Source organism: Ambystoma mexicanum, chromosome 12 (assembly GCF_040938575.1).
Source record: "Ambystoma mexicanum isolate Mex_15411 chromosome 12, UKY_AmexF1_1, whole genome shotgun sequence".
Classification (NCBI taxonomy): Eukaryota; Metazoa; Chordata; class Amphibia; order Caudata; family Ambystomatidae; genus Ambystoma; species Ambystoma mexicanum.
The window spans coordinates 492,572,394-492,593,431 of NC_090936.1; the positions used below are offsets into that span (position 1 = coordinate 492,572,394).

Sequence of the window (21,038 nt, forward strand, 5' to 3'; positions counted from 1 at the left end):
CTATTTTACTTCTAAGGTCTCTTTGCTCCTCATTATCCTGCACTTACTCCCCATCTTTCCTTACTTAGGCTTCACCCACACTCTTCACTGTCCTCTTTTTTTCCCCCTTACTGACTTAGATGAACAAGTTACATACCCATGGTAACGTTCTTTCGACTGGATGTTCCTCCCACTTATTCCTCATTTTATGATATTTCCATATCCAGTTTCTGCTGTTTCATACATTGTTTCCAGTAGAGGGTGCTGCATGTCGATGTCGGCCGACTCAATGTCCCTCGGAGGCCTTCGTCTCGATGTCATTGATGGTATAAAGCATGTGCTGCAACCGGTGGCTTCAGTTCTGTTTTCAAAGCATGTATAGGATATCCTACACCCGACAGTTACTCCTCCTGAAAGAGCGAAGACTGCAATCACATGGAAAATTCTACTGCGGGTCAGGCTGGGAGGGGCAATGAGGAATGTGTGAGAGGAACATCCAGTCGAAAGGGGTGTCCCAATTAATATCTTTAATTGGGACACCCCTCTGTAATGCAGAGGCGGTATCCATGCCCCTGGTTGAATGAGCTCCAAGACCCTCAAGGGGATCCTTTCGTGCTAATTTGCAGCCTTCAGATATTCCTAAAATGATCCATCTTGACAAAGTTTGTTTCGAAATTGACATACCCAACTTGTGGCCCGTGTAACCTACAAAACGGATCTGAGTAACAGTAACCATTTTGAACTTGTTCTTCATGAGGAATTTGTTTAAGTCTCTAAAGTCCAAAATGGGTCTGAATCCTCTGTCCTTTTTGGATTTAGGAAGTATGGCGGGTACCAACTCTTAATCCTCTCCACTTTAGTTACTGGTTCTATAGCATCTTTCTCTAGCAGGGTCAAGATTTCTTGCATGAGGAGTGGATCTGGAACTTTGAAAGAGCTGTTCACCGGTGGATGACTGAGGCTTTTTAGAAAGGGAAGGCAGTAACCCTTGGCAACTATTTCCAATGCCCATGCATCTGAAGTAATGCCTCACCATTCTTTCAGATGCAGTGAAAAGTCTGACCCCCCCCACTAGGGTCTTGGGAACTAAGACCTCAGAGATGTTTTGTGGCTGCTGGAGCAGTGGCTGATGGTAAAGCAGCCACTGCCTGGACAATCCTAGTACCTCTGCCCCGTCCACCACGGGGGAAATATTTTTCTGGCCTCTTTGAGTGGACAGTCCTCTCCCCCTTCCATGACCTACCCATCCAAGGTGTGCCGGTGGAGCGGTTTTGTGTCAAATAGCAGCACCAAGGGATTTTGCTGCTGCTTTGAGGTCTGCAGTTTCTCCAGGCTCTCGTCAGCCTTGCTACCAACCAAATGTGTGCCAACAAAGGGCATGTTAAGCAGTCTGGATTGCATATCTAGAACAAAACCGGAGTTTCTTCACCAGGCAAATCTGCGCATTACTGTACTAGCCGCCATAGACCTGCTGATACTGTCAGCAGTGTTGAGACCTGTCTGGAGGGATTCGCACATAGTGCCCTTCCCATCCTTGACTAGATTTAATAATCAGTCTCTTTCCTTCCCTTTGGGGATATGATCAGCCGCCATTGCTTCACATTCCCAAATAGTATGAGTGAATCTGACCAACATGCACATAACATTCGCCGACTTTGGGCCATACTTCCTGCAGAGAAAACATTCTTGGCCAAAGCGTCGTAACGCTCATCATCTCAGACTGGGGGAATAGTCGGGTATGCGTTTTGTTTTGCGGTGGATGTGCCAGCTTGTAAAACCAAACTTTCAGGAGTGGGATGCTTCGTCAGGTAACTGGGGTCACTACAGGACGCCCTGCATTTGAATGTCAGTTTCTTATTCACTGCCATAATTAATTCTGGCTTTTCCCAATTCGTATTTACTCTTTTGCAATACCACATGAAAACGAAGAATAGGATGTTCCTGGGGTCCTGAACAGGATGTCAGTAAAATTATCTTGTTCATTTATTGGTGCAGGTATTTTCCACCCCATATATTCCACTACTCTGGACATTGTCATTAAGACCCTTAAGCATGATCAGTTGGGTCAGGTCTCCCAAACTGTATTTAAGGGGACGTATCTAATCTGCTTGCATTTTGCAGGGACTCCTGTACATTTTTTAACCTTGATTCCTCTGAGATCAAGGGTTCAGGTACCCCAGGTGTTACATACTGAAGACAAAAAGGTTGTGAATCAGAAGAATGTTCTGCTTCCTCATAAATTGAAGACAAAAAAAAAAAAGAATCCCCTTTTGGTATTGGTGTAAACACTTTCTGTAATCCTTGATGGCATCGATGGTGCACGGAAATATTTTGACACAGTCGAGTTCTTCGACGCTTTCGGCGTTTAGGACCCGTCATGGTCCCACGAGGAGTCTTTTGGTGCTGATGGCATCGATGACTTCTTCCTCAAGAAAGATTTGTCTCGACTCAAGGGATCCTTCGAACGCTCTCGAGGAGATTTTTACTTGCCTTCCAGGCACGAGGATGCACAGGTCTTGCCTCTATCTTTTTTTCTTGTTGAGTTTTTCGACCTGGGCACAGCTTTTATAAGTCTTCGAGGCGGTCAATGCTTCATTCTCGAATACATGCATCATTTTAACTCTGAACGTCTCCCACTCAGCTGGAGAGGCTAATTTCGTCAGACATTTTACCCCTTCTGGGGAAGAACTCAACAAACACAGACACATATGGTGCCTTTTCTTCGAACATCGCAAAGATGGCGAGTGGTGAGAACCACTGTGTGATCTCGATTCTCTGTCTTTTTAAGACTAGGAGAAATATTTCTCAACTCGTCCGATGACTGTCTTTCCGACGGGGTCGTCAAAAGGGATTTTGACCTACCTGCTGCTAATTTTCCTCTGCGCTCTTTCAGGGCTTTTGCCGTCATCAATAGGAAGGCCTTACAGACGAAGGTAGCATGAAAGGAACCGAGGCACCACAGGACACCCAATGAGGGTCCATAAGGGACAAATTCGCCCCACGATCCTGGCACTTCTTAAACCCTGATCTCAGAGTCGAAGACACCGACGATGATGCCATTTTTAAGACTTTACTCGACGATGCTCGATAGGGAACTGAAGCACACCGTATCCGAAGCAATAGGTTTCACAGAAAAACTGAACTGAAATCAAAGGTTGCTGTTTGCACTTTATACCATAGAGGACGTCGAGGCGGAGGCCTCCGAGGGACATGGAGTCGAGAGACCTCGATACACAGTGACCTCTGCTGGAAAAAATTCTGAGGCAGCTTAAGCTGGATTTGGAAATATCATAAAATAAGGAATACGTGGGAGGACACAATCCATTCGAAACATCTTCCTTCCTTTCCTGAGACATCCTACTGCTTTCTCCTCTTGATCCTATTCCCTCTTCATTGATCTCTTGCATTTACCCTAGCCTCATTCCTTACTTAACCTGTCTTTTCAATCTTTCTCCATCTTCTGCTCAAGCACCCTCCTGCTTTAAACATGCAATTGGTATCCGCATTCTAAAAAATTTTTAAAAAAAAAAAAACGCATCTCTGGACCCCTCACAGCCACCTAATTCCAACCCCATCTCTCTTCTTCCTTTCTTTCCAAATTACTCAAACCCATGGCTTACTCTAAAGTATCTTCTTAACTAAACATTCACGCTCTACTCCCTCCAATACAATCTGGCTTTCTCCCATCTCATTCATCTGATACAGCGCTTCTCCATGTTTCAAACTACTTTCAGCTCTTCATGGCAAACTGGCCTTGAGTTGTATCTGCTGCTTATTATACTGTTGATCAACCCCCCCTACTCTCGTCTCATGGTCCATCTGGTTCTGTACTCCAGTGGTTTAGTTCTTATCTTTCTAATTGCACATACTCAGTTTCTTGGGCTTGTCAATATGGTGTACCCCAAGGATCATTTCTTGGCCTGCTCCTTTTATCTCTATAAACCATTCCTCTTTCTGCTCTCATATCTTCTTTTAATCTCTCTGCCCTTTCCTATGCAGATGACTCACAGATTACGTTTTGGCTTGTCTTTCTGCTGTCCAATCATGGATGCATTCACATTTCCTCCACTTTAACCCCACCAAAACTGAAGGCCTCTTGTTTCTTACCACCACAATATTTCTCCCTGTTCCTGCCCTCGCTTGTTTCTTATTCTGCTTCAGCTTGCAAACTTGGAGTGATCTTTGACCTAACTCTCCTTTTCTAATCGCATATCTAATACTGCCCGCACCTGCCGTTTTCACCTCTAGAATATAAGTTGTGCATGTGCGTTCCTTTTTTTCACATCATTAAGCTTCCGATTTTCTACTGTCTTGACTACTGCTCTGTTCTTTTGATTGGTTTCCAGGATACGCATTTTACTCCTCTCTCTCCTCTGTCTTTAAATAAACTATTCATCGGTTCTCCTTGACCACTCTGCCAATAACGCATCTTTATATTTCTCTTTTGCCTTTTGACACTCGTCTCCTTTCTCACTTTCTTTGTATTGAATATGACAATGCATTACTTACCGTAAAAGCATTTCTGATGGTTGTATCTGCTTAGATTCACATGCTGTGCATAGTCCGACATCCAGTGGTCACTGCAGAGTATTGCATTTTGTTTTTCGTAGTCGAAAAGGGGACGTCCAGAAGGCGTGTCTGTAACACTATCCCTATAGTGACGTGCAGTGTACCCACAACCCCTCAAGCGTCGAGGTCCCTGTGTTTGTATTTTTTCTGCCCTGAGGGAGCCTTCTATACGTGAGTGGGTACAGAAGAGAGAGAGATGTAGAAAGATGTCTATGTTCCTTCCATCCGAGCGGGGAGGAAGGGTGGGCGCATCTGAATCTAAGCAGATACAACCATCAGAAATGCTTTTACGGTAAGTCATGCATTGTCTTCTGATGTTTGTTAATCTGCTTAGAATCACATGCTGTGCATAGACTAGCGAGCAGTACCCGGAGCTGGAGGTGGGTTGTGAGAAGGAACAGTAGAGAAAAGAGGTCTTAATACTGCTTGTCCCACCTGGGAATCAGATCTAGAGTGAGCATCTAGACAGTAGTGTTTTGTAAAGGTGTGTACAGAACTCCAGGTTGCCGCTTTGCAAATGGACTCAAGGGGAACGTTTGCAATGGATGCCCCAGTGCCTCGAATAGAGTGTGCTCTTGGCTTGAAGGGTAGTTCACTCTTAGCAAGAGAGAAACCGAGTGATGCATTGAACAATCCATCTAGATATAGTGGTCTTTGAGACTACATCTCCTTCTCTTCCTGCTGCCACAGAGACAAAGAACTGATTAGTCTTTCTCAGTGGCATAGTTCTTTCCATATAAAACAGGACAGCTCTGCACACATCGAGTGTATGCAGGCTCCTTTCTCCCAAATTGGAAGGGTTTTGAAAGAATGTTGGCAGTTCTATTGACTGGTTGACATGGAATTTCGATATGAATTTCGGTGCAAACCTTGGGTGTGTGCGTAGAACCACCTTATCTTTGTGAACTGTTACGAAGGGGTCTAGAATAGAAAGAGCCTGTAGTGCACATACTCTCCTAATGGAGGTGATAGCTATTAGGAAAGCAGTCTTAAGAGTGAGGTCCTTAAGAGTTGCCTTGTGCATGGGTTCAAAGGGTGAGCCCATGAGCCTTGTAAGTACCACATTAAGGTCCCAGCCGGGAGCTGGGTTTGCTATCGGAGGGTGTATTCCCTTTACCCCCTCCATGAAGGCTTTGATAACTGGGACTTTCCACCATGACACCTTAAATTGAGAGGTGGTGTATGCAAAGTGCCGCTAGATGGACTTTAATAGAATTGAACACTAGACCCGAGTCCACTAAATGGGTCAGGTAAAGGACAATTTGTGTGGGAGAGCAGTGGACTGGGTTGATGCTCTTACCTCTACACCAGATGACAAATCTCTTCCACTTGCTAGAATAGCAGTGGCGAGTGTTGGGTTTTCTAGCTTCTCTGAGAATGTCCATGCATCTCTGAGGGAGTTGTAAATGGCCAAATTCTATGACCTCAGGAGCCAGGCTGCTAAGTTCATGTTCTGTGGGCATGGGTGTAGCGTCTTGCCCTTGTCCTGTGACAGCAAGTTGTACGAACAAAGCAGTTACACTGGTGGGGAAAGGGACATCTCCATCAGATGCGCAAACCATTGTTGGCGGGCCCACATCGGGGCTATCAGTATCATGGTGACTGGTTCCTGGTGCATCTTATGCACTATCTTGTTCAGCAGAGGAGTCGGGGGGGGGGGGGGGGGGGAGCGTAAACAAATTTCCCTGACCATGGTATCCAGAGACCGTTCCCCTTGGAGCGGTTCTGTGGGTATCTGGAGGCGTAATCTAGGCATTGTGAGTTCTCCAGAGTTGCAAACAGGTCTATTTCTGGGAAGCCCCATTGTGTGTCTTCGTGTAACCGCCATTCGTACTCTGAGGGCAGAGGGAAGTCTCTGCTGAGTTCGTCTACTAGCAGATTGAGTTCCCCTGGTACATGTTGTGACAATAGGAACATGTTGTGTCTGAGAGCCCACTTCCAGATGTTCTGGGATAGCTTGGACAGTCCTGGAGAGTGAGTGCCCCCTTGCTTGTTGAGGTAGTACATGGCTGTGGTGCTGTCCGTGAGGACCATCACTGTCTTCCCTTGTAGGTGTGTCTGGGAGCAAGTAGCTCTAATAAGTTTATGTGCTTGGAAGCTACGCTCGGAGTCCAGACTCCGTGAGCAGTCTGATGGGATAGGTGAGCCCCCCATCCTGTGAGAGATGCGTCTGTGGTTAGAGTGGCTTCCACTGCGGGGGTGGCGAATGGTTTATTTTGGACCCTCTCGTTGGAGGGGAAGGCAAGGCCGTTCTTTGTTCGAATTAGAGCCCCTAGGAATTGTTTGATTTGGCTGGGGTCTAAACTGGACTTCTCGTTGATGGAGAAGCCGAGTTGGAACAAAAGGTCTACTGTCTTCTGGGTGTTTGAGAAGCATTCCTCGTAGGACTCCCCTGTTATGAGCCAATCGTCGAGGTAAGGGTATACCGGTATGGACAACCTGCGCAGGTGGGCCGCTGCCACTGCCAGTACCTTCGTGAATACCCTCGGTGCAAACGCGATGCCGAAGGGTAGCACTCTGAACTGATAGTGTTTGCCCTCTATCATGAGCCTGAAGTATTTTCTGTGTGCTGGCAACATCAAAATATGAACGTATGCATCTTCCATGTCTAGTGTTGTCATGTAGTCCCCCTGAGATAGCAGGGGAATTACCTCCTGTAATGTTACCATACGAAATTTTTGTGGTTTTACAAATTTGTTCACTGGGCGCAGATCTAGTACACAGTGCATGGTTAGGTCCTTTTTGGGTACAAGGAAGTACAACAAATAAATACCTTCCATTACCTGAGATAGAGGCACGACCTCTATTGCTCCTTTCTGTAGCAGCTGTTCTACTTCTTGCATTAGGATGACGAGGTGTTCTGGTGACAGGCGTTGTCCCCTTGGAGGTCTGTAGTTGGGGGACCGATTGAACTCTATACAGTACCCGTGGGCTACGGCTGACAATGCCCACCGGTCTGATGTTATTCCCTCCCATGCTGATAGGAACAATGTTATCCGGCCCCCAACTGGAGACGCATGGGAGGGGACCCGAACCTTCGGGTCATTTGGTGTTACTTGCCAGGGTGCCTCTGGGGCTGGAGCCCCGGCCTCTGCCCTTGCCACGGCGTTGTCCTCTTTGGTTATACTGGTTACTGGTACCCTGATTAGAGGGCTAGTTGCCCGCAGTGTAATGCTGTTGCTGCTGCTGCTGTTGGCGTTGGCCACGAAAAAAGCACTTGTTCCCAAATCCCCGCCAGTTTGGAGGCTTTGAGATTTGGTCTAAGGTCTTTATGGTGCCTAATTCTTTCTTCGCATTTTCCAGTGCGTCGTCCACTGCCCTTCCAAAGAGATTTGACTCTTCTATTGGCTTATTAATGAGTGACGCCTGCGTTTCTGCCTTGAAACCGGAATTGCGAAGCCAGACGTGACGCTTCTGCAGAATTCCCTGCAACAAAGAACGGCCAGCAGTTTCTGCCGCTTCAAGAGTGTTCTTAATGATGCTCTGGTTGACCAGAGCTCCTTCTGCAACTGTAGCCAATAAGCGAGTTCTTAGAGGTTCGGGGGCTTCTTCAATGTCCTGCTTAAGCTTTCCCCATTGAGCATCAGCATAGCTTGCCAACAATGTATTATTATTGGCAATCCTAATTGAAAACGCTGCCGAGGTGGAAATTCTTTTGCCCAAGGCATAAAGCTTTTTCCCTTCTTTTTCTGGGGGGGGCCTCGCTGGTTGACAGTGGAACCCCAGCCCTCTTCCTTGTGTTAGTCACCACTAAGGAGTCCGGGACTGAGTGACCCCCGATATATAATGGGTCTGACTGAGAAGGTGAGAACAATTTCTCAATTCTTGGATTGACCCCTCTTACCAGCGCTGGGGTGGACAGCGATGGGGTGAGTCGTCTCTTAACCGAGGCGAGGATAGGAATAGTTTGACTAGTGGGAGGTTTTTCTTTAATAATCCTTTCCACGAAATCAGTATCTGGGGTGACCTCCCCAGTTTCAACTTCAAAATGCACTGCTGCCTTCCTCAGTAGCACATTGAAGGTGGGCTGATCGTCTACTGGAGATGGGTTCCTGATCGGTGTGGTCTGAGGAGAAGAAATGTCTATAATGTCGGGGTCTGTAGACCCTGATGGCGACTGCCAGGGCTGTGAGCCACCTTCACCTGGGTCCTCCTCGTAGCCCTCCTCACCTATGTTAAGTGTCATCATGAAAACCTTCTCCCTCTTGTTGGTCTTCATTATTCACAAACATCCTCTTCCTGGAAATGAGAGTCCTCTTCAGTGAGGTCATAAGAGTTCATGTCTTCCTGTAGGGGTTTAAAGAGCTTTGGGTATTTAGCCCATGGCCCCTCCTGGAGTACCTCCCTTAGCCTCTTGGGTGTCCTATTTTCTGGGATGGCCATGAACCTGTCTAGCTTTTCCATACATGACTGGAACCTCTCTACAGTCCAGTAAGGTAGGCAAGAGCGGTCTGGGAGTGAAAAGGGAGTTGCCTCTCCCTGTAGTTGCTTAGTTCTGTCCCATAGCGTTGAAGATAGAGTCCCTTCGCCTTCTGAGAAACCTTCTCGCTGGCTAGGGTCTTCTGTCGACGGTGGGAGCTGTCCCAGCCTACCCTCCGGCGTCCTCGGCGTTTCTTTGGCCTTGTGAGCGGTTTTTGACGTGTCACACGCCGTCCGTCTGTGGCCGTCTTTAGAAGCTATACGCGCGAGGCTTTCGGCAATCAGCTTCTCCGTCGAGGGATCGCTCGCCATCGCGCTAGGCAGTGCCGAGTCTTTACTGGCAATGTACGCACTCTTGCGAGGCGCGTCGTCTGAGGATTTGGGGTTAGCGCACTTACTTACAGAAAGCCCAGTCGCGGAAGTGGTGACGGAGAGGGCTTGCGACCCTTACGGTCGGCAGAAGATGCCGGTGGACCCGACGCCTCCGTTGACGCTATGGCTGCCTTCATCTTCGACGAATGCATGCCGGGGGTATGTGCTTATGTGTTTTTCTGTGTTCGTCCTTGTCGCCGGGGTGTTCATCCCCATAAGCGGGGCGTGAGCCGGGCTTGCCGGGGACGGACGAGGAGCGGGAACGCTCCTTCGAGAGGTCTACAACCTCCGTTGCGGCGGCCGTGTAATCACTGTCATCACATTCGGCGGCGGCAGCTGGCGAGGGGTCAGACAGGCATCGCATAGGCTGCCCACCTTTTGACCCTGCAGTCCTTTAAAGTTTTGGGTTTAAGTAACTTACAGGCCGCACAGCCGTCCTCTTTGTGATCGAGGGGCAAGCAACGGTTACACCGTTTATGCTCGTCCTTCCAGGTAAACTTGCCCTTCCAACGCAGGCAAAACCTAAGGGGCGTCCTCTCCATAGCTGAGGGCTTGAAATGTGATTACGACCTCGAAAGAGAGGGAGGGGAAAGAGAAAGGCATTCTCAGAGTGAAACAAAGAAATGACCAACAACCCCACTCTCCCTACTGTGTTAGGCCGGCGAGGCCAGGCCAAGTGTTTGGCAGCGCCGAAGGATCTCCTCCGCTCGTCCCTCCGTCGAAGATCTTGCTCGGCGGAGAACAGCTTGGCAGCTACGTCGAGGGAGGGATCTATGTGATAGTTAATAATAATAAACGACCAAGGGTCGAGGAAATTATTTCGCAATGTCTCTCGAAGAGCTCCTCATAAAGGCGGCCAATAACTGGGTGGAAAAAAACAATCTGAGGGACCTCGACGCGTGAGGGGCTGTGGGTACACTGCACGTCACTATAGGGATAGTGTTACAGACATGCCTTGTCGACGTCCCCTTTTCGACTACGAAAAACAAAATGCAATACTCCGCAGTGACCACTGGATGTCCGACTATGCACAGCATGTGATTCTAAGCAGATTAACAAACATCAGAAACATGTATTCATAGCCTTGCACCTCCCTAACTTTCCTCGCTGGTCTCCCTCGACTCTCATACATGTGCTGGTCACTAACAAACTTTGCATCTTCCATTTATTTCTAAACTTCCCTCTGCAGCCTACCATTATCACGGTTTGCTCCAGAGTATTGGAATTCTCCTCTCGCTGTCCGGCTCATCTTCTGCTCCCGTTAAATTTCAGTTTTCTTCCGCTTATTTCTAGCAAATAACTGTTCCATGTTCACCTATTGATTTTTATTGTGTTTGCTTCTGCATAATTTTGTACCATTTTGTTCTATTGTATGTTCAGCGCTTTGGCAAAGGTGTTATATGAATTCAAATAAATACAAAGGCAATCCAAAATAAAAGCAATTACCTTCTCAGCTGCTCGCCTATATGCTCGAGTACGAAAGCGAAGAAACACAGAGTCTCTCAAGAACTGGAGATAGGGATCGAAGCCAGGGGGGCGGAGCCCTGCCCCCAGGTTACAAGGAAAAGAACTCTCAACCAGGTTGCTGATGAGACGGCAGAAGGCACGGGTCAGAGGGTATTCTTCACAACGAGACTCAATTTCGTTCAGTTCCACCTTGAGACAAAAAGAGAAAGCAGACACACCTTTAAATTATCCATGCATTTCAAGAACCTCATCTGTGAAAGCTTGGAAGCCATACTACATTTTGTATGAATTTTTGCTACTTTCATTTACGGCATTCCATGGTGCAGTCTCTAAAGAAGTCTGCTCTGGAGATGCCTAGATATTTTTAGGAACACTTCTTGCAGTAAACTTTACATAAAAGTGGGTTTTGTTCAGGGTCTGTGTAGAAATGGGTGCACTGGACCCTGGTATAACTATCTGGTACGACAGGAAAAACAGGAGGAAAAGTGAACGAGAGCCACTGGAATTACAAGAGCTTGACTCTGTATGGACGGTGGACTTGTGAAGGTATCATGAAGCATTACAAAGACAACAGAATCAAAGTACAAATAAAAGAATTTATTAACTTAAATGTCAGGATGGTGTAATGCCTAACTTGCCCTATACTATAATGGGATTTCCCAACCTAAATAAACTAAGGATAGTCTGAGTCAATAAATTCAACTTAAAAGTCTGTCTGCGTCCAAAACCTATAGTTGCCCTCACAACTGAAGCTAAACAATGTGTAGGGATATCAACAACCAAACAAAAAGTGTTCAAACTAAAGTTCTGCGCTTCTTCCAGCTCCAGGCTTGCTTTTAGCTCCTTTCCCCAAGTTCAAGACAGTTACAATAAAAGGGTCTCGGGGTCCCCTTCCCCAAGTTCACATTTCTTTAGGCGTTCAAATTCATAGTCTCATCAACTTGTTTAGTTTGCCTTTACTTTCCATCACAAACAACTTTAGACCGACCAGCTTCAGCCTCTTGAATTCTCTTGGTTTAGTCCAAGGAAGGGTTCCTCAGTCTAGGCGCAGTTGTCGGACAACACAGTCAACCCATCACAGGTCACGCAACCGATAATCCTTGGCACTTTACAACAGTTCATTCTTTCTCATAAGTCTTCCTTGACAACCCAGGTTTCCTATCTGCATTATACGTCGACTTCTACTTCTGGTTCACTTTAATGGCTTCTTGCCTTTATCAACATGTGACTCACACAATTTCCTTTGTGGTATTTCTCCTGGTTACCACCTTGCTTTCACACTATCAAATATGTTTTGCTTTTCGCTCTTTTCACTTTGCTTGCAAATGCTTTTCCTTTTAATTCTTCACATTCGCAAAATGTACTCAACTTTCAGTTTCATTTGTGCAATAGTCTCATCGTTTTCTTTAGGTCATAATTCAAAACCTATTGAGTGCTTTTCAACTTGTTTTTCATTCAATAGTTCATATTTGGTCATCCGACCCATTGAGCCATATTCACAATTCGAGGCTCACCCTCTCCAGCTCCTCTTATAGCGGTCTGCAGCATCTATGTGTTCCCCACTCACAACGGGGAACACAAGGCAACTGACAGTGTGCAGCCCCAGACCCTCTTGCGGCCTGCAATGGCCTCAGCGTCTTTCTGGCTTCTCTGCTGCTGGAGTCCTTTTCACTGGCCCATATTCTGCCTGCTCGACCTCGGATGACTGTGCTCTCCGGCCCAACTGGTTCTCACTCTTTTATACACCTGCAACCATTTAGCAAGCTGCAGGTGTGAACAGTTCGTTTCACTTGCCTGACCTTAGTTATTGGGACATGCCTGGTCCTCACAGCAGTCTGAATGCCTCTTCGTCTCAGCACCAGTGTGGTGAAAGGACATTAGTGTTCACTACTCTTAGTCGCCTCTTGCTCGTCACAGAACTATAAATGGTAAAAATTAGGGGAGAGGGTTTACAAAAGCCTATAAAAAGGGGAGGATACCATGTGTCACATGCGGATATCCTTCTCCCCAAATCCCTAAGGACCCTCAACCAAGGTAATCCACCCCACCCCGCCCAACACCCCTTGCATCTCCACCAACAGGGTCAGGATCCAAGAACGATGGCCTTTCCATGCCCATCTGAGAAGAGGATCCAAGGGGAGTAGGTGTGAGATACCCTCCGGTTTCTCACAGACCCAAAAAATAGGGAGTTGGCCGGCTTCAATGGACGCATTTAGCTCCTCATCCAATTGACAATTTGTTTTACTGGCTCCATGTGGCGCTGCTGCTTGCCTCGAATGGATCCAGTTGGTCTTATGAAATGAAATATGATGTATACATTCGTATGGTTCTTTCATTATTTCTGCCCTACACAACTCTCTCTATCCTGGCTCTAAGAGACGTACATGTATCGATTTTGCATTCTGTGTGTGTATTTTGTGCACACTGCACTGGCAGGCTGTGGAAATGTTTTATTTAGAGCCTAGCACTATCTGCATTTTAGTTTCTAAGTGTGCTAATGAAGATGTGCAGCATCTTCCCCATATTTCAAAGACTTCACCTTAATGCTACACCTATGTAGCTCCAGTGTTGTCCAGCATCTCAGATACCGCTTTAGGGAAGAGTTTCTAAATTTCCACTTTCCTAGCCTTACTTTAGAATAAACCTCAGTTTATTTTCTGGCTATTCTGTGTTTCTGATTGGTTTTCAGGCAAGTGAGTTTTTTTTAACTTCACTTCTCGGATCTCATTTTTGGGATACACTAATGTTCCCTAGGGCCATTAGCAGTGGGGGAACCTGTCCCCTATTCTACTTATGGAGGTGGAAGGCAATCGATACTTTTTCTAATGGTGCATTACAGAGCACCTTTCTTTCCAATTGCAAGGTTGCCCTCTGTCCTTGTATTGGCCAAAATGGCCCCTTAATTGTTTACCTCCAGTCTTCTTGGATCACTCATTTTTGCCAGTCTTCCTGGCACTATGAAGACAATAATGTCTACATAGGACCATGAACTTTCGAAGAGTCTAAGCAGAGCTCACAAAGGGTAGCTGGATGAATGGGGACTGTTTTGAAGCGGGTCAGGGTGCTGCATGAAACGATAATCCACATTTCTTCCCAATCGCAAATGGAGTCTTGCTGGCTATCTAAGATTGGATGGAAGCCAAAACCTTTGAATGCTGCATGTCGAATGATAGATGGTCTGGGATAGCTGCAGTTGTATATATATCAGGACCACCACCGTAGGCCATTCTTCAAATAACAAATGATCCAGAATCCAGGGCAATTGAGAGGAGCAAGAACACAAAACTCTGCATAACATCCAGACTTCACAATGCAAAGCTCTACCTCTCATTTGACCAAAATTAACAGGTTAGTGATTCCCTCCCTTGAAACGGCAGGAAAAGTCAGTTCACAGACCTACAAAGTGTCCTGGTGCCCCCCCGCCATACCCTCAAATCTGTCATCTCCATGTTCTGTTCTTCTTGAGCACTGGCTCCTCTTTTTGACTGGAAAGAGAGCTGGCCTTCACCAATACTTATTCTTTAACTCATTCTTTGGCAATTTAACTGTGGGACAACGTTGATCGTGGCTCTGCTTCTGCTCTTCGCTGTTGGAAAGAGTGGACTGCAAAGGCATAGTCCTATGTTTTGCCTGCATCGCATGGGACCTGATGTAAAGGTCACCCCAAGTCCATTCACCTGCTGCTCCTGCTGTGTATCGTTACTTTCAGGTGCTGCAAGGAGGTTGTCCTTCATTGAGAATCTTAAGGTCCTGGCCAGCTCATCATCTGGTACCGTACGTTAATCATCAGAGACCTGATCTGAGGCTAGCCAGATCCATTCCCGAAATGAAAACCTCCCTCCAGATCTAGGACAGGCAGAGGGAACGCATATAGGAACAGACCGTCCCCATGGGAAGGAGAACGCGTCCTGCATGGCCCTCGGGTGGTGGAACCTGCTGGCGAATTTCTGGCATTTGGAGTTCGTCGCCGTCGCAAACAAATCAATCTGGGGTCTGCCCCAATTGAGGAAGATGCGGTCCACATGATCCTGTTGAAGTTCCCACTCGTGGCAGGAGCGCAGCTACCTGCTGAGGGAGGCGGCGATGGTGTCATTGACTCCTGCCAGGTGAAAGGAAGATATCCTGGGGCGACAACCCAGTGTCTCAAGTCCTGTGCCTCTCTGTAGAGTACTGGGGATCGGGTACCTCCCTGCTTCCTCATGTAGAAAATAGTGGTGGTCTTGTCCATGAAGACCATCACCACTTTGCCCTTGAGGTACAGAAGGAATGACTTGCGGGCCCCACTTGGAACCAGCGAGCGTCCAGGTACTCCTGAAGGGGTCGCATCTGCAACCTGTGCTCTACGGCCGTTTCCCTTGACCTTGCCCGGTTCAGCCAGTCGTCGAGGTACGGGTACACGTGTATTCCTTGGAGACATTGATGGGCCGCCAATGGCGCCAGCAACAGCCTGGGCGCCGACTTCAGTCCAAAGGGGAGGGCCTTGAATTGGTAGGGTCTTCCCTGTACCACAAAGCACAGGAACTTGTGATGCTTCTTGTGAATGGGGACATGGAAGTACGCGTCCTCCAGATCCAGCAACGTCAAGAAGTCTCCTTCCTCCAGTTGGCCGAGCATGTTCTGCAACGTGACCATCCTGAATTTTTCATACTTGAGGTATTTGTTGAGACACGCCAGGTCTAGAATGGGCCTCCAGCCCCCGGTTTTCTTCTTTACCAAGAATTATCTGGAGTAGACTTCGGAGCCCTGGAGTCGGTTTGGAACCAGCTCTATCCCACCTGTTCTTATCATGGCCCGTACTTCCTGCAGGAACTGAGGGATGTGCTGCTCCTGTCGGGCCACCGGAGGTATCTGTGGACACTTCTGCCGGAACTCTAGGGTGTTCCCGAGGGCGAGAGCATCCAGCAGTCAGTGTAGATCTTCCTCCACTCGCTGACGATGCCCGCCAGCCGGCCTCCCACTGGGGTGCATGGGTGGGGACCCTATGTGCCACCTTGGGGGCGACAACAATGGCTACCTTCACCAAAAGCCTTCAAACGGCCTCTGCAGACCTAGGTCATGGACCAGGCGGGTTGACGGTACGAAGAGGACCCTCCGCCAAAATCTTTCAAAGATCTGCCGGGCTTCCCGCCGGAGGCGCGAAAGGAAGAGAAGTGTTGCTGAAGAGGGCCCAGGGCACGGGCCATTACTGTATCAGTTTTAATGGCCTGAAAAGACTTGATGGCCTTCCCAAAGAGGTTGCCCCGAAGGACCTGTCCAGCAACCTCATTTGGACCTCTTGGTGAAAGTTGGTGGCTTTCAGCCAGCCACAGAGGCAGACACTGTTCCCCATCTGCCAGAACTCCGTGAACGGTGTCCAAGGCCACTGTGAAGGCATGGACCGTGTTAGGGAGAATTCTCAGAAATGTGCCAATTCCCTCTACCTAAGAGAACCCCAGCAACTTTGCTGGATTAACCTGGAGAGAGTGAGACCCTTTTCCCCACTCTCATATATATTTTTATGTGATTTTTGTACAGTTTCTTTTAGTTATGGAGTCTGACAAACTCCATAGGCATCATCTTTTACATTGTGTCATACAGCACCTTTAGTGCAGTGACACAGGGAAGTCTCTTAGATTTCCCAAGGTTGAAATACCTTCTCTGAGAAACTGTTTCCCAGAGCAGTAAAAGTGAAATTGACTTTACTTCCATTTCTGACTTTCTAGACCCAGCCCACACTATCTTACAATAGGGTGCTGGAGGGGTTACCCAGTATCCCCTTTTTCTAGCTTGTCATGTAACATTTTCATGTTACCTTTTCCTCACTGAATGGCTGGTGGCAGTGGTTTTGTTTTTACTACTGTGGTGTGCCTTTACCGCGGGCTGCGTTTGCAGCTGCAATAAAGCACCCAAGAGTGACATTTTTGTCAAAATGGCCCCGGTCGTCTTTTTTTGCCATTTCTTTGTGGAAAGGTCCTTCCTGAGATTTACTCAGTGTGCCAAACCAGGGTGGGTCACTTTGGTTCGGTCCCTTTGTTCGCTTTGCCTTTGGCGGGATTCTTGAGTTAAGCCCGCCTTTGGCTCCAGGGTGTCTCGGGTAGGCAGGAAGTGAGGGAGGCGCCCGAAACTCCATGTACTTAGTCTCATAGGAGACCTAAATTCACTCTGAGGATTGGCTGGCTGACTGTCCGGCAAGGACATCCACCCTGCTGGGTGAGTGACAGCTAGGCTGGAATGAAAGGGAGAGAACTGTATAAAAGGCGAGTCTTTTGGCTTGGTAGGCAAAGTCGACCACTGGATGAAGGAACCGAAGAACAACTTGAAGAGGACGCCTGCTGCAACACCTGGACCGTTGGTTTGCCCAGTAAAGCCCTGCTGCAGTGCCGAAACGCCAAGTTCGCATCGAAAGAGAAGCCCCTGCAAGGACGACTTCTCCCCTTAAGTTGGTGGGACCAATCAACTCCAAAGTAAGCCACCTGGACATCCATCTCGGAGCTGGTTGAATTTCCACAAAGTTGCTCCTGGAAACCGTAGAGCCAGTTTGTGTGCGTTGCTTTTAAGTTGGCCAAGAGCTCCAGGAAGATCCTCCGGACTCCCAGGAAGCAGGACTGACCGTGCCCGAGCTCCCTCAATAGAGTGCGGGACACCAGAAGCAAGGAAAGTCAATTTCGACAGCCAGGAACCGCAATGTTGCTATTTGTGGTAGACACGAGATGATCAAACACTGAACAGCCACTGAAAGTGAAGTTTGTGTGTTTTGACCGTCCCAGTGCATTGCAGGGGTCCCCCCACATCCTCCCTCTTGTTCCCACAACTGAGGCCCAAGAACAGTGAGATCTGCAGAGCTGCACAGGAACAGGAGTCATCTGCTGCATCTTTTCTTCATTTTAAAGGTACTGTACAAAGTCTAAGAGAATTTACCTCTTGCTGCAGAGTTGCGTGCATCTTCTACCCTCACAAGTCTAATCAGCTTGTGGCTCTACATTGATTCATCTTTTTCTTCAAAGACTTCTGAAACATTGTGCAAAGACTTTTCTACTTACCGCCAAAGAAGTGCTTCAGCCCATCTAGACTCTTGTTTATTGACTTTGGGTTAACCTGTTTTAACTGAATGATTGGGGGACCTAAAAGTATCTGCCTGCTTAAGAAATATTTGTGGTGTCTTGATTGCTCTAATAATCTTTTCCCTTTTTACTTGCTCTTAAGTAATTCTAAATGCCAACAGCAATACATTAATGTCAACAGCACCCTAACAATTGAGGTCACCTGTGAGGTAGGTCTCTGCTCTATGCCATCCTAAATAAAATGGGTATTTACTGATTCTGAAGTATACTTGTGTGTTGTTTTACAGTGCTCCCTTCTAAAGAAGGCTTATATTAACTGACTGGTAAATAAATTAACAAGTGTTTATCAAGAAACCCTGTGTGTAAGTGTTTGCTTAAATACCGGTCACTGTGAACCTCTGTTCAATTACCCTACAGCTCACATTGACCCCTCTTGAGATGAGCCTGGCTACTCGTCCACACTACCAAGCTGTGTAGTACAGACTTATTCCAAAAGTTGGGTTACTACTGCCAGGAGGTCTGCGCTGTTGTAGTGCACCCTATTGGTACTGCATACAATCTTGCTTAACAGTCTGATGCCACCTCCCCTTCCTGGAGGATGGAGATCGCCTCGATCCGATTGTCGTTGGGAAGGAACTCCAGAATCGAGGCCAACTCCCAGTCATACCTGGCCAGGACTGCAAGTGCGTTGGCCACCATAACTGTCAATGCCGCAGAGTAGATTACTTTTCTTCCCATGGCATCTAACTTCTTCCCCTAGCTATCTGGAGGGACAGAGGATGAAGACTAGGGGTTAGACGACTTTTCTGCTGCCGCCAAAACCATGGAGTCCGGAGATGGCTGCGATTGTAGGCACTTGGGCGCGGACTCTGGCACCCAGTACTTTTCTATTCTTCTTGGCTGGGGTGTGGCCCGATTCCTCATCAAAGATCGCCCCAAACATCATCCAGGAGGGGCACAGCCATGATGGTCTTCCTCTTGGCCTTGCGTCGTTGGTAGAGGAAACCTTCCTTCTTGGTCTCTTCTGGCGTCAGTTTGAAGAGTTAGAACGATCTGGCAACCATGGCATGGAACAACCCCACCTCGTCCGGTGGAGAAGCCCTTGGCTGCAGTGAACCGCCCACCGTGGTGCAGTCCGTAGTCGCTGTGGCCATGTCCAGGTCCCTAGGCGAAGAAGGCATGTAGTACTTTTCACCGGAGGTTGCTCCGGGACCACTGGGGCCGGTGTCCTCGGCATCCTTTTCTGAATCTCCGACACAAAGGTGTATAGGGTCGAAAGGATGTCCAGTGATTCATCTCTCTGCGGGGTCGCAGTGGTAGGCCTAATATGCCGCATCGTCGTCTTTCTTCCCTTCAAGTTCTCCTGGATCGTGTGTATGGACTCCTGGTCTTCCTCGTCCTGTAGCACGGCCTGTCCTGAGGCCTCCTCTTCTCTTCCCCCTTTTTTGCATCCTAAACTGTCTGGTAAGCGCTTAACGCTGACATCCTTTTTTCCGGTGTCTTCTCCATCGACCTGGCCAAGGCCTTCCGTCTCAGGGGTGTGGAAGGGATACTCTGGACACTGCCAGGGCTTCCTTGACTGTCAACTCCTTTGGCCATCGAGAGGGCAGCCATCACCAACTTGATTGTTGAAGACTTCACCCGGACCGCCTGGGCCTTCTGGGGCAGGTCGGTCGCCTTTTCTTGTACCTTTGCCGGGTAAGCCGATTTCCTCTTTGAGGAGGAGCTGGATCGATGGCTGGAGATGGGGGCAGATGGTGAAGATGAAAGCGCCCCGCCCATCACAGGAGCCACTTGCGCGGTGACCCCAACGGAAACTGACTTGCAGTGCTTGGCCTTCTCTTGGGCCCCCACGGATGGGGTGCCCTCAAAGGAATTAGAAGCCCACACCTCAGACCAGTCGGTCTTGGGTGAGGCATGCCCCTGCTTGGCGCACGCGGTTGAGGCGTTGGCGCTGAGCCACTCCGCTAGTCTACTGTGACGATCCTTCTTGGAGAACCCCAGGCAGATTTCACAATGCGATTCCCTGTGGTCCAGATGGAGACAGAGGCACTGAAGTCGTTTGTCCTCTACACTGTCAGCAGCTGGAGCAGAGCTTGAAAAGGGAGCTTCCCCCTTTCTTCTCTTCTGACATGGTCTGGAGTGCGGAGTAAGCCGGATGGCCTTCTGGAATCTTTGATGAAACTTTGATGATTTTTGCACTCGAGGGGTGCTGAAATTAACTGACAAATGGATCCCCGCTTGTTGGCCGCTGGAGAGAAAGCGCACACGGGCTCCGTTTGACAAAAATAGGACTTTTAATTGAAAAAGCGAGTGTTCGGGAGAATTCTCACAAATGTGCCAATTCCCTTCACCTTAGAGACCCCCAGCAACGTTGCTATATTTTGAGGACTTGATTTTTCTTTTACCTGGAATGAGTGAGAGCCTTTTTCCCCACTCATGTATTTTGATGTGTGTTTTACTCTTGTTTTCTTTGATTATGGAGTTTTAGATAACTCCATGGGCATCATCTTTTCATGTGTGTTACACAGCACCCTCAGTGCAGTGACACAGGGATGTCTTTTAGACATCCAAAAGGTTTAAATACCTTCTCTGGGATAAACTACTGTTTCCCAGAGAATGTAAGTAAAATTGACTTTACTAGTCTTTTTAAATTCCTAGACCCAGCACACACTATCTTCCTATAGAGTGCTGGAGGGGTTACCTAGTATGCCCTGTGCCTAGAAACTCATGTAGCAGTCAAATGCTACCCTTTCCTATCGAAATGGCTAGTGGCAGTGGTTTCACAATGAACTACCATGATTTTTCCCGACAGTGAACACCGGTAGCTAGAAATCGCCGGAGCCATGTTTTTCAAGATAGCGCCTTAAGCCCCTTTGTTTAAACAGGTCCCGGTCTTTCTTTTTCACCATTTCTTTTGGAAAGATCCTTCTAGTGTTTGTCTCTGCATGCCAAAGCAGGTTTGGTCCCTTTGTTTCTATGCCTTTGGCGGGATTCAGGACTGAAGCCCGCCTCTGGCGCCTGAGTCTGGGGTGGGCAGGAAGTGAGGGAGGTGCCCCAAACTCCCTGTGCTTAGTCTCCTAGGAGACCCAAATGCACTCTGGCGTGATTGGTTGGGTGACTGTCTGGCAACGACAGCCACCCTGCTGGGCGAGTGACATCTAGGCTGGAATGAAAGGGATAACTGTTTAA

General features: G+C 47.9%; 1 protein-coding gene across 1 annotated transcript in view; it reads right to left on the bottom strand.

Moving 5' to 3' along the window:
- Window positions 1-21,038, bottom strand: part of NUP205 (nucleoporin 205) — a 1,887,652-nt gene that overhangs the window by 1,448,584 nt on the left and 418,030 nt on the right. Inside the window, exon 15 of the mRNA XM_069628771.1 lies at window positions 10,786-10,995. Within this exon, the coding sequence (XP_069484872.1) occupies window positions 10,786-10,995 (210 nt within the window). The remainder of the gene's footprint in view (window positions 1-10,785; window positions 10,996-21,038) is intronic.